The sequence below is a fragment of the Pseudorca crassidens genome, chromosome 1 (assembly GCF_039906515.1).
Source record: "Pseudorca crassidens isolate mPseCra1 chromosome 1, mPseCra1.hap1, whole genome shotgun sequence".
Classification (NCBI taxonomy): domain Eukaryota; kingdom Metazoa; phylum Chordata; class Mammalia; order Artiodactyla; family Delphinidae; genus Pseudorca; species Pseudorca crassidens.
The window spans coordinates 173,572,561-173,585,781 of NC_090296.1; the positions used below are offsets into that span (position 1 = coordinate 173,572,561).

The window sequence follows — 13,221 nt, forward strand, 5'->3', positions numbered from 1 at the left end:
CTCTGATCTGGAAACCATTATTACGTGTTATCTATAGGTAACTTCAGTGCCCTGGGACAGAACCCTTGACTCGCTGGTAATGACAATTGTTTCTTTATTAAGTTTCTTATAACCCTGGAAAAGTTTCTATGTAAGCAGAGGAATGTGAAGCAAATTAAACTCATACTTTTGAAAATTTGGGGTTAGTTTAGGTGTTCTGTATTTGGTATTTTAAGAACTTTTAATTTTAAGAGAAAGTGTCAAATTTGGATAACCAATGTAGGAAGCTTGTGACTCGAATTGAGTAATTGATGTAGACGTGTGTTAAGCTAAAATGTGCAATGCAATTTTATTAAGATTGTAAGCAGTATGGGAACATTTAAGTGAACTCAAGATTCACCATATTCAGTTGGTCAAGACTTGGGAAGTGGGACTTCCCTGGTGGCGCAGTAGTTAAGAATCTGCTTGCCAATTCAGGGGACACGGGTTCGAGCCCTGGTCTGGGAAGATCCCACATGCTGTGGAGCAGCTAAGCCCGTGCGCTACAACTACTGAAGCCTGCATGCTCTAGAGCCCGTGCTCCACAACAAAAGAAGCCACCGCAATGAGAAGCCCGCACACTGCAACGAAGAGTAGCCCCTGCTCACCGCAACTGGAGAAAGCCCGCACACTGCAACGAAGAGTAGCCCCTGCTCACCGCAACTGGAGAAAGCCCGCACGCAGCAACGAAGACCCAACGCAGCCAAAAATAAGTAAATAAATAAATAAAATAAATAAAGAACTTGGGAAGACTTGTGAGCAAACTGAACTATTCTAAAGTTAATTTCATAAATGCAGGTTTAAATTGTTAAGGCAGTTTAAATAACTAAATTTCTAAATGGGACCAGTCATCCAAGTTTCCCTTAACAGTGACAGCTAAATTTTACTATATTTTATAAAATAAAGTTCTAAGTAGAATGATGCAGTTTTAAGCCTAAAAGCTTAAGGAAAACCTAAAATTTTGAATTTGAATAAAATGGATATTAAATAAAAATAGACATAATTCAAGCAGTTTTTTATATATGTAAAAGCCACTCAGTTACAGTAAAAGATGTTTGCCTTACATTAGAACTTTGATGTATCTTTTCTTTTAAGCAGTCGTTTGCTCCTTACATTCAGCCGACAACTGGTATTCTTTGTTGCCGAGATGGGGAATCAGAGGCAGAGGAAGGGAGAAGTGGCCTCGGCAGCAGAACCAGAGCCAGCGCTGGACTTGGTCACGCATCCGCCACCCGCCTCCACGGCCTGACCCGTCCACTGTTTCGTTTGCCTCTTGAGTGAGTGTCCTTATTACAGGTGAAGTGAAACCTATGTCATAAAGCAAATTTACCCTTTTTCTCCAGAAGTGATCATGTGACTCATTGAAATCACAATGACTCTTCATTTCCCCCTTCAGAGGCAGCATCACATTCTTGGACCATAATGGGGTGGAAAGCCGCCACTTGGCCCAGGAGATTTAGCCTGATTTCTGGGAAAGAGGCAGCCTGGCTCCTCAGCCATGAATAGGTTATTAAGACAAAATACACTGAGATCAAATGGCCCCCGATTCCCGGCTAAGCTTACCCTCAGGACTGTGACATTCTGCCCGCAGGACAATGAGGGCCAGGAGAGAGCACAACTCCCTGGAGAGAGGGTGGGGAGTGAGAACAGTGGCCTTGGTCGAGAGGCCTAGATTCGGAACTCTGTCCTTGTCTGGCCCAGCCACCGGGGCAAACCCCTCCCCCCCACCCCGGGGCCAGCTTTGTCATCCGAGAAACGGGGTGAATGTTGGCCTCTGCATGAATCAAAAACTTGTCAGAGTGCAGTGAAAACACACGAAAGCCCTTTGTAACATTAAAAAAAAAGCCTGGTTGTACTGCCACAGGAGTGGCTTCCTAGGAGCAGACTGGTTACGCTCAGTCATTTAGGGCTCTGATGTTTTCAGTGGCTCTGTCCTCACCTCAAACCCATCCCTGGGCCCAGTGGGCTTCAAAGGCCGGAGTTAGACTCTGTGAACTGCCGGCCAAGGCCAACCACTGACTTTGGAGCCTCACTTCAGCTATTCGTTCCTTCTGAAGAAAGGGGTGACTGTCCCCGATGGAGCTGGTTGGCCGCGAGGCACATGTTCCCAACAGGCTCAGCTGTAACTGCTCTGTGCTTACGAAGTTGCAGGGACAGTTGAACAAGAAACACAATGGCGCTCTCCTCCCTTGGGGGCATTAATCAAGGATTTGAAAAGGATCGGTCCCCTAGAGACTAAATCCTGATTTCTGAAACTCCAGCTGAAAGGAGGAGAGAGGAAAACTGACCACCTTCCCGCACGGTCAGGGAGTTTAAGCAGGAGGATTGCCTGGGGAGAAAGGAGGCCTCTCTGAGGATCAGCCCATGGCGGGGCAGGGGCCCTGGGGCATCCGCATCCTCACTGTGGGTAGCCCACTCTCCCCGGCCATCACCTGCTGCCAATTCACATGCATGCATTCGGTTTAAGAGATTACTCCCCCGTGGTTGGCGGGCTTCTCCCATGGCCCCCGAGATTCCTGGCCGCGGTGATTCCGGCAAACAGGAGTCTAGGTACCACAGAGGAGGGAATTGCAGATGTAATTAAGAGCCCAAGTCAGCTGACCTTAAGAAAGAGGGATTATCCGGGTGGGCCAGAGTCCTTTAAGGCAGAGAGTTTTCTCCAGCTGGTCCCAGAAGAAGAGGTCAGAGCTCAGAGCATGAGAAGGACTCGTCCCGCCTTGAAGATGGAGGCGGGAACGCAGGTGGCCCCCGCGGACAGCCAGAGGGAAATGGGAACCCGCGGACAGCCACGGGGACTGAATTCTGCCCACGAGAAAGGGCTCGGAAGTGGGTTTTTCTCCAGAGCCTCCCGGTTAGAACTCAGCCCGGCTGACACCTTGGTTCAGAGAGCAGAGAACACAGTCTCGTTGCATGACCTCTGACCTACAGAACAGCGAGCTAGTAGACGGGCAGTGTTGAAGCCCCTCGATGTGTGGTGATGCTCCTGCCACCTGGCAGTTGGGCCGTTCCTGTCACTGCTAGTAAACAGCTGCTAGTTACCTGTCACTAAGGTAACTAGCAGCTGATTACACGGCCGAATCAATTTGGGAGTCTTCTCATTTAGTGAGCTTTCCAGCATCTATAATTACTTTTTAATTTTTAAAAACTTTTCATTTTGAATTAATTTCAGACTTACAAAAATGTTGTAAGCAGTACCAAGAGTTCTCAAATACCTTCACTCCAATTTCCCAATTGTTACATAAACACAGCACAATTATGGAAATCTGGAAATTAACACTGGCACAATCCTATTTAAATTTCCCCGACTGTCCTACTGGTGTCCCCTTTGTGGTCCAGGACGCAGTGCAGGAACCCTTCAGTCCTCCTCAGTCTTTGTCCATTGTGATTTTAACGTTTTCGAAGAAGTACTGGCTAGTTATTTTGTAGAATGCCCCTTATTTTAGGTGCCTGATGTTTCCTCAGGATTAAATTCAAATTATGCATTTTTGGCAAGAACACTGAAGGTGTCCTCCTGTGCCCTTCTCAGTGCCTTGTGTCAAGAGGCACACAATGTCGATTTGGTCCATCACTGGAGGCGTTCACTTTGATCCCTTGGTTAAGGCAGCTGCCAGGTTTATCCCCGGTAAAGTTGCCTTCTTCCCCTTTGTCATTAGTAACTACCTTGTGGGAGATACTGTGAGACTGTCAGTATCCTGTTTCTCATCGTATTTTTGCTAATTTCAGCAACCACTGATGATTCCTCTGTGAAACAAGCACTACTGTGGGATTTGCCAGTGACTGTCCTAGTCTACGATTCCTTCTACATTTATTAACTAGAGTTCTTTTCTTTTTTTTTTAGAGTTTTAAATCTTTATCTTTTTATTTGGGATCGAAGCTGGAGAATAGTAAACCAATTAGATAAAAAAGCAAAAAGTCTGAATATCAGTAATTGTGTTCTACAGCTTCTCCACAAAGAACAGTATTAGAGGGAAAACACTTTAACTGAGATAAGAACTTTAATTACAATACAAGGTAGTTATGGAGAAATGCTGTTTTTGATACTTGGAAAAAATTTGAGTTGATGCATTTATATAAATGGCAGGATTTTTTTTAACATCTTTATTGGAGTATAATTGCTTTACAATGGTGTGTTAGTTCCTGCTTTATAAGAAAGTGGATCAGCTATATGTATACATATATCCCCATATCTCCTCCCTCTTGCGTCTCCTTCCCACCCTCCCTATCCCACCCCTCTAGGTGGTCACAAAGCACCGAGCTGATCTCCCTGTGCTATGCGGCTTACTAGCTAGAATTATAATAATTTCTATAAATTTTAGAAATCATTAATTTCTATAAATCCTAGAATTTTTGAGGAAGAGCATTCCCTCTGCTCCCACTTACTTACTCATGTACCTATTTCTTTACGTCAGCTTGGACTCACGGAGTCTTTATTCTATGCGTCAGAACCCACTGCCATCATGATTTATCTTGTTGCTCAAACTCTCCCAGAAGAGCCCTTTCAGGTTGGCCCCTGGGTCTTTCAGACACGTCCCCGTCACTTGTTGGCACCTCAGCATAAAAGTTACTTATTTCTTGGCACCCTAACATGTTCCAGGCTCATCTTTCCACTCCAACCCTCCAAGATCTCCTGGGCCCTTTAATCAGAGAACGGTATTTAGAAACCAAGATCTGTGAGTTAGACGTGTCCATAGAACTGTTCTTTTTTTAAAAATTTTATTGACATACAGTTGATTTACAGTGTTGTGTTAATTTCTGCTGTTCAGCTAAGTGACTCATATATATATTCTTTATATATATATATAATATATATTCTTCTTCATATTCTTTTCCGTTATGGTTTGTCACAGGATATTGAATATAGTTCTCTGTGCTATGCAGTAGGACCTTGTTGTTTATGTATCCTATATATAATAGTTTGCATCTGCTAATCCCAAACTCCCAATCCTTCCCTCCCCTAACCTCCTCCCCCTTGTCAACCACAAGTCTGTTCTCTATGTCTGTGATTCTGTCTCCGTTTTGTAGATATGTTGATTTGTATCGTATTTTAGATTCCACATATAAGTGATATCATGTGGTATTTGTCTTTCTCTTTCTGACTTACTTCACTTAGTATAATAATCTCTAGGTCCATCCATGGAGCTGCAAATGGCATTATTTCATTCTTCTTTATCCATTCACCTGCTGATGAATGGATTTAGGTTGTTTCCATATCTTGGCTATTTCCATAGATCTACTCTTAACGGTCATAGTTTTCTCTGATACTGTGGATCATTAATCTTTTCATAGTCACACACACACACACACACACACACACACACACACACACACACACACACAGACTCACATTTTGGTAAAACGCAGAGTCACTGGGAGCTCATCCCCCGGCAGCTGGACTTCTCTTGCTGCACTTGACCCCCCCTGAACCAGCCCCTATGTTTCCTGGGCCAGCCACGCACTCCCACCCTGTGCCTCCCCAGGAGTTCCTATCACTTACCTCCTCTGCTGGGACCCTTCCCATTCATTACCCTGGGGACCCTGAAAGTAGCCTCTCTCCGCTTCCAGCTCTATTAATATTATTAACAGTAACTACCTTTTTGTTGGGTCCTCGTGCTCCAGGCAAACATGAGTTCGAATCCTTACAGCGATGCGCAGAGAAGGCAGTATCCCCATTTATAGACCGACAACAGAGGCTCCAAGAGGGCGTAGCACACAGCCAGAGTAGGAAGCACACTGTGGCGATTCTCACTCCCCACCCCTGCTCTTTGCATCCACCCTTCCCTGTGCTGGCTGTAGGTCTGCCTTTTGGCAAACGCCAAGGAGCTGGAAGCTTAAACCATGCCGAGGGGCAAGGAGTGAGGGGGCGGCCAGGCCATGGGAGCCAGTGCAGTGGGGACAGCCCCTGGTCTCCCCTTGCTGGCAGCTTGGTGGAGGCGGGGGTGGGCCCTGCCCCCGGCACCTTCCTCTTCCTTCCTCTTTCACACACAAACTTCTTTTTACCATTGTTCCTGACCCCCATCAAAAGTTCCCAGTCCCCTTCTTTGGCCTGGGAACCCTTCACCGGAGACAAAGCCTTACATTCTATAATTAGAGAGACAAGGCTTAAAAATGCAGATGCCCAAATACCTGGGAAGGGAAAGGCTGTGGTAGGGACAGTGAGTTGCCAGGGGTACAGAGTGTTAGATCTCTTCCTATTTGAGTGCTACCGTCCCTCTGAGAGGGCATGAAAGTCTTCTGCCTATGAATTGGAAAAGAAATCTGGGTCGGGTACCCTTTTCTTACCCTGCAGTGAGAAAACCAGAGGCTGTGGCCTGGGCACTTCCTGCCAAGAGCCTGGGAACAGGTCACCAAAGCCAGGAGAAAGGCAGCTCATGCCCTGGGTAAACAGAGCCCAAGATTCTGATCTAGCTCCTCTGGGGCCTTCACCTCACCGTTGAGTTTCACTTTTCAAGGGCGGTCTGGAACCAGAAGAACCAGCAACATCCTTATGACCTGGGCACCTTGTGAGTGGGCCAGTTCTTAGGCCCCGCCCCAGACTGAATCAGAAACGGGGGCTGAGGCCCAGAGATCCATGTGGGCAGCCCTCTAACCTCCTCTCTTGCCTGCAAGTTGGAGTGCCTCAGGACCTCAGGTGACCTCAGATTATGCTGCTGACGGTGACCATCCTAAACTGATGATAAACTGAGGCCTGGAGGAGGCCTTGGAGTTTCCTCATGGTTGTAGCAATTAGGCTAGATTTTAAAAACATCACTTTGAGGTACTAAGAGCTCCCTAGGAGAGGAGCAGTGTTGAATCAATAGTGCATTAGATTGAGAACAGAAGTGTCACCAGACACAGTTGAAATTTGGTGAACACTGATGAAATGACTTAGTTTATGACTCATGCTACATTGTTGACAGGGCCTGGGAATGTATTCTCAATTTAAAATTGCTTCCAATCTTTCCTCCACGTCTGAAATCCAGAGGGCCATGACCCACCACCCCAGCCCAATTCCCCCCAGTGCTGGCGGTGATGAGTTAGTGCTTCAGCGAATCCAGCCGTCCACGCCACTCTTATCTCTTGCGTGAACTTGCCTGGGCTGTTTCCTCCCTTCTGCAAGGGACAAGTAGAAGCCCTCTGAGTTATAAGATGTTGACATCAATCCTTGCTGGCTGCCTCTGACTGGTGGTGAAAGAAAAAGTGTTCTCAGGATTGTTAAACAAGCACTACAAAAATCTGAGCGGGCTGCTCTCTGAACACAGGATGGTGACCAGACTGAAAGGAGTCCCTGTGTTCTTTTTCCTGCATGGCGTTAGACTCAAAGCCGAGATCAGGCTGCATGAATCTGAATCCTTCTGATATCAAATGTGTGGGTTTTCCACACCAACAGACAGTTGTCCAGCTCTCTGGACACTAACTGGATGTCCTGCAATTCAACTCCGTTCTGAAACTACCAGGGTTTACCCCACATCCCATAGGTTACGGCCTCAGTCCTGCAAGACTGCCCCACTACAGATGCCCAGGGTACCCATCTTCTGTCCAACTTGGCTACGAAGTCTGGGGATCCTCCAACGCCCTCCTTTCAGGTTTGATAATTTGCTAGAACAGCTCACAGAACTCAGAAAAGTACTTCACTTGCTATTATCAGTTGATTATAGAGGATGCAAGTCAGGAGCAGCCACGTGGAGGAGATGCACGGGGGCAAGGTGAGAGCGCAGAGGCACGCGGAGCCTCCGTGCCCACCCTGGGTGCTCCACCCTCCCAGCGCCTCCATGTGCCCACCAACCAGAAGCTCTCCAAGCCCCGTCATGGTGGGGTTTTTACTGAGGTTTCATTTTGTAGGTATGATTGGTTAAATCATTGGCCATTGGTGATTGAACTCAATTTCCAGTCCTCTAATCGTGCTTGGTCTTCTAGCCACCAGCCCCTCTCCTGAAGCTATCTAGGGGCCCCCAGCCACCTGTCCTCTCCTTAGCATACAGAAGATCACTGCAGAGATTCCAAAGGTTTTAGAAGCTCTGTGTCAAGAACCGGTGAAAAAGACCAAACATAAATTTCTTACCGTAGCACAATCAGCCACGTGAGTCCATAGGGCAGTAAAGGTGCCAACCAGAAGGGTGCAAGGCCCGTCGTCTCAAAGTGCATGTCCTCTGGCTTCGGGATGACTCACGGCAGTCTGAGTCAGAGATGTGCGGTCTTGACACTTTATCTGGCCTTAGATACAATTTGCCTTCACTGAGTAAAGTGCACGCCCACCAGGCATTATGGTCACAGCAGGGAAAAGGGCAGAGGGAGCTGACCATTGCTCCCAGCACTGAATCTGGGACTCCCCCAGCATCCCTCACTTCCTGCTCCTCTCAGGCCGACTGATGCCTACACTCATCAGGGCTCACCATCTGGATCTCCAGCTGGGTCCATGCAACAGTGTCCTTCCAGGAGGCTCTACCATGTTCCCAAGCCAGCTGACAATACAGTATCTGACCTAATGGCTACTTCCTTCTCCCTTCAAAAGAGGGTGGGGAGAGTTCGGACTATTAATCATAAAAGACAACAGGCTGAACAACTGATTCTGATTAAGAAAAGATTCAAAAAAAAAAAACCAAAAAACAAAAACCACTGGCTCTGACTTTCCCAGCTCACCTGGATGGGTTTTTTTCACTATACAGACAGTGGGCCAATTGCTATCTGCATGGGTGCTTTAAATATTAGATCAGGAGATTGTGGTAACACCGGTCTTCAAACCGCAATGTGAAACAGCACTTGTCACAGGAGTTAACTCTTACCTGACTGGAAGGATGTCCTGCCTTTGAGACTTTTGAGTCCACCAAATAATAAAGCATTTTCTCAGGTGCGGGTCTTCCCAAAGGCAAAATAAATAGTAATGTGAGGGGTGAGGCCCCTCCCCCATATCTCTGGGTTATAGTTCCTGAAGTCCCACTACCATCATTATTTTTTAACATATTTATTGAGCTGTGTGTGGGATTGCTCCCCCCAGCCCTCCCTTAATTTCAAGTCAAGTCAACCAGCCTTTGAGCGGACTCCTGGGCCTGAGGACAAAAAGATTAAAATGGAATAAAGTTCCCCAAATACTTCCAGGGATGATGTCCTCCAGCCGCCCAAAGGCGTGGATGAGCGAGTTGCTTTTCTTCCCGATCAGGAGTTTCCTTTCCGCTCAGGGGCGTCGGGAGAGGCAGGCCCAGCTCCGATGCACAGCGTGGGGGGCTCGCGACCCAGACCCCAGCTCGGGCTGGGGAGGCCGCCGGCGCGCTGCTCGGCCAGGAGCTCAGGGGTTAAGTGGTTTCCGCCAGGCCCGCCCCGGGGCCGCGCTTCCCGCTTCGCCGTGGTTCCTCCCTCCGCCGGTGACGCCCCGGCCTTTGCCCAAATATGTCCCTTTCCCCTCCTCCCTCGCCCGGCACCCGGTGCCCGTAGGCACCCCCGAGCCGCGGGGCTGGCACTCGGACGTCGCCCGGCCTCGGTGTCCCGGGCCGGCCCCTCCCGGAGCGCCCCTCCAGGATGCCCTTCCGGAAAGGTAGGCGGAGTCCCCCCGCTAGCGCTCCCGGGCCGGAGCGGGAGACCTGTGCCGCCAGGTGCCGGGGGGCGGCCGGGAGGGCGCGGGGCCCGACCCCACACTGCCCCTCTCCTGCCGCATCGCCCCTGCGACCCCACGTCGCCCCTTCCGGGCACTCGGCGGCCGACCCCACGTGCCGGAGCCGGTGCGCAGAGCCGGCGAGCAGAGCGCGGTCGCGATACTTGGACCGCACCCGGATTGCGCCGCAGCAAGTTCTGAGATCCAGATGGAATCGGGTTCTCCCGGCGGACTGGAGATTTGGGGCGGGGGGTCGATTGTTCTACGGTGTCGAGAGGTTTGCAGCGTGGGGTCCCGGCGGCGCGCTCGGATTGCGGTCCGAGTCTCCGGGAGGGACTGGAGGGCGAGGGGTTGGGGGTGGGCAGCTCGGCGGTGTGGAAGCAGGTCCGAGTACGGGTCCTGCCTTCGGCCTTTTCTACCCTCTGACTCTCGGGAAGTCAGTTAACCACCCGGAACCTCAGTTTCTTCATCCGCAAAACGAGCGCGTGAACCGGGACGACCGTGTGGGGACCGGGACGGGTGAGAGGCGCGCGGCTCAGCATGCAGAGGCGCGGGGAAACGGCCGGCCGGCCAGGCAAGACCTGCCTCCCTGTGCCTGGCAGCTGGCACCCAGCGCCCCACCTGCCCCACCTGCACCGCGGGCTGGGTGCGCGAGGCCTGCCGGAAAATCCCAGATGCTCGCGGGGCCCCAATTTCCGGGCAGGGCGATGGAGGCCCTGCTGTGCCCAGGGCGCTGCAGAGCTGGGCCGGGACTTGCCACCCTCAGGTCGGAGCCTAGGATGGAGGAGACTCGTTTTTACTTTCCGAACAGAGCTGATTGGCTCCTCCTGCTTTTTCTGTTTGTGTTGGAAGGGGCTTGGGCTCGGTGACCCATTGTCACTCTGACCCAAGCTTTCCCCACCCCCACCTGGGTACCACTGACCGGGGCGAACAGAGAGGAAGCCGAGACTCCCTCCCAGGCACCCGGGTACCTGGGACTGGCTGCGTGGCTTCCCGCCGCTGCCTCCACCCCACCTTTCTGGCCGTCTCTTCACTTCTCTCATAATCCCGATTAATCGTCAGGTTAATGCTACGGTTGCCAGTATTACCCTATTGGCCTTTGTCCCTTAAACGGAGGTTGCTAAGGTGCCACTGTGAGGTCCTGGTTGTGAAGATGCATGGTTGGCACTCCCTGTGCTGTGGGGATGTTGAGAAGGAAGGTGAAAGCCACGAGCAGGGACAGAGGGTTCAGGGTTCAGTCGGATCCTGAGCTGATGACGTGTGGTCCCAAACTCACCGTCTTCATTGGCTCCATTATTCCATATATAACGGCAACGCCGTGTCCCTGGACGTTCCCCCGAGTCCCCAGCTGACCTCATTTAGCTGCAGTGTGAATGGTCATTTAGCTGCTGTGTTCTGTGGTCTCTGGAGGCAAACTCCTAGGAGGCAAAGTGCCCGTTTACTTGTCACAGAGCTGGAGGGAGCCTTGTGCAGGAGGCTCAAGTACCTGGGCTGTTGAGTGAGTGTTCACCTGTGAAGGTTTCCCTATGTGATGGCATCATTAGGTCACATGCGATAGACGTCTGTCTGCCCGCCGCCAGCCACGTTAAGCTTTGACTTTTTTTTTTTCTAATCTGAAGAGAACACTGCTGCCTGGAGAGGTGACTCCTGCCCTTCCATTCTGTGAATGCTGATTCCTAAAGGGCCAGGGAGTGAGAAACAGGCGTTGTTGGGTTTTCTGGAAGCTTTGGTGTGAGCCAGGGCAGGGGCCCTGGAGGGCTTGCTTCCAGCCCAAGGCAGAACCTCCCCATTTGGCTTGGTCGGAACCTCCTGTTGAGAAGTGAACACAGTAAGTGGAAATGATGGCAAGGCCAGGTTTGTTCAGTCTGGTGATGAGACGTCATCTGGACCTGCCTGGAGGTGGAAAGCTGGGCCCGTGACCGGGGATATGGCATCCCATCCCTGGAACTGTCCCGGTGCTGGAGACTTCAGTGTATGTATATATATGGAATATATATACAGTATATATTCAGACTTCAGTATATATATACTCTTTTATACTTTTTTTTTTTTTTTTTTTTTCTCCGTACACGGGCCTTTCACTGTTGTGGCCTCTCCCGTTGCGGAGCACAGGCTCCGGACACGCAGGCCCAGCGGCCATGGCTCACGGGCCCAGCCGCTCCGTGGCATGTGGGATCTTCCCGGACCGGGGCATGAGCCCGTGTCCCCTGCATCGGCAGGCGGACTCTCAACCACTGCGCCACCAGGGAAGCCCCTCTTTTATACTTTAAAAAAATTTTGAACCATCTGAATCTATTAACTATTCAAAAAAAGTAATTTAAAAAATGGGAAATGAAAAGACTTTGCTTCTCTCCGCGCAAAACGAAGAGAAGCCAGATGGAGAAGGACTTCCTTGTAGCTAACGTCTAGAAGGTTAATTGACCGCTGATTCCCTTCCCAGGCTGTATTTCTGTGTCTTGACAAGTAAGACTCGGGGACCAGCTGGGTCAGGGCCTGGCAGGAAGCACACGCCCGCTCATATAGGGCAAGTTGAAAAGAATTTAATGAAGGCTGTTACAAAGGTTTGGGTTAGGGTAGAGGAAAACCACAGGGGATATTGCAGAAGCCCAGGCAGTCCCACCCCAGGTCTGAGGGGTGAGGGTGGAGCAGTCACTGGAGCCAGTGGCCCAAGGCGGGCTGCCCCTCCCTGGAGGATGCAGGCGGCTTGTGGCCCCCGCAGAGGCCCCACGCTGCTCCCTCCCTCTGACCCCAGGACATGGGCAGTCGAGGGCCAGGGAGCCTGTCGTGTGTGTGCAGGTCAGCCTGCGGGGACCGGAGACGGGTGGATTTGCCCTTCGTGACAGCGGATCTGGGGGAACAAAGAGATGACCAGTCGATCTTTGGTACTCGTCCTGGGCCTTGCCTTGATCGATGGCACTGAATGTAATTAGGGCAGAGTTCAGTGACTGCACGCCACTCACTCGCTCGCTTATTCATTCATTCGCTCGTTCATTCATTCATTCATTCTCTAGACAGAGCACCTGCTCTGCGCCGGGCACGCTGGAGGTTCTCGGTGAATGACAGACTTGACAGTTCCCTCACCGCAGTCACACCTCCCTGGCGTGGTCCACCTGCTGTGATAATGGCCAACAGGGACTGTGTAGCCTGAGATGGGTGAATGGTGGGGTGGGGTGGCGGGCAGTAGCCGATGGTGCCCTTTCCTGCCAGCTGAGGGGATGGCATGCGGGCACCGCGTTCACACTCACATCCGCCCTGGCCTCTCTGCTTGGTGGCTCCAGGGTGCTGGGGGCTAGTGGGGCGAACAGAGTCCGACCCTCAGCTGAGCTGCTGGAATTTTGAGATGGACTCGAGTAAGAAGGAAATGCCCTGACGTGGACCATTAGGGAAACTCATGAGAACAAAGGGGTGGGAAGAACTTAGGTGGGCCCCAGGAGGAAGGTGGTGAATGGGGTGATTAAAGCTGGAAACTTCTCTCTCTGGAGGATGTTAAAGGCAGGCTAGATGGTGATTTTCTAGAGGGTTGAGGAGTGCTCTGTTCAGAGACTGTGGTCTTGGCTAAATTCTCGAGGTCCCTTTCAGGTGGAGATGCTGAAAAAAATGTCTTCAGATGGTGGAGTCCTAAGTATTCCTGCACATCCTAC

At 50.7% G+C, this 13,221-nt stretch overlaps 1 protein-coding gene and 1 long non-coding RNA gene across 2 annotated transcripts in view; one reads left to right on the forward strand and one right to left on the reverse strand.

Annotated features, from left to right (window-relative positions):
* Window positions 1–1,198: 1,198 nt before the first annotated feature.
* On the reverse strand, window positions 1,199–9,372 carry LOC137203837 (uncharacterized). The gene is made up of 3 exons (XR_010933321.1): window positions 8,778–9,372; window positions 8,057–8,208; window positions 1,199–1,326 (listed from the first exon to the last, which is right to left on the reverse strand). It is a non-coding gene; the product is annotated as an uncharacterized lncRNA (long non-coding RNA).
* PFKFB3 (6-phosphofructo-2-kinase/fructose-2,6-biphosphatase 3) overlaps window positions 9,367–13,221 on the forward strand; it is an 84,921-nt gene continuing 81,066 nt past the window's right edge. The window contains exon 1 of the mRNA XM_067700679.1: window positions 9,367–9,523. Within this exon, the coding sequence (XP_067556780.1) occupies window positions 9,508–9,523 (16 nt within the window). The 5' untranslated portion in view covers window positions 9,367–9,507. The remainder of the gene's footprint in view (window positions 9,524–13,221) is intronic.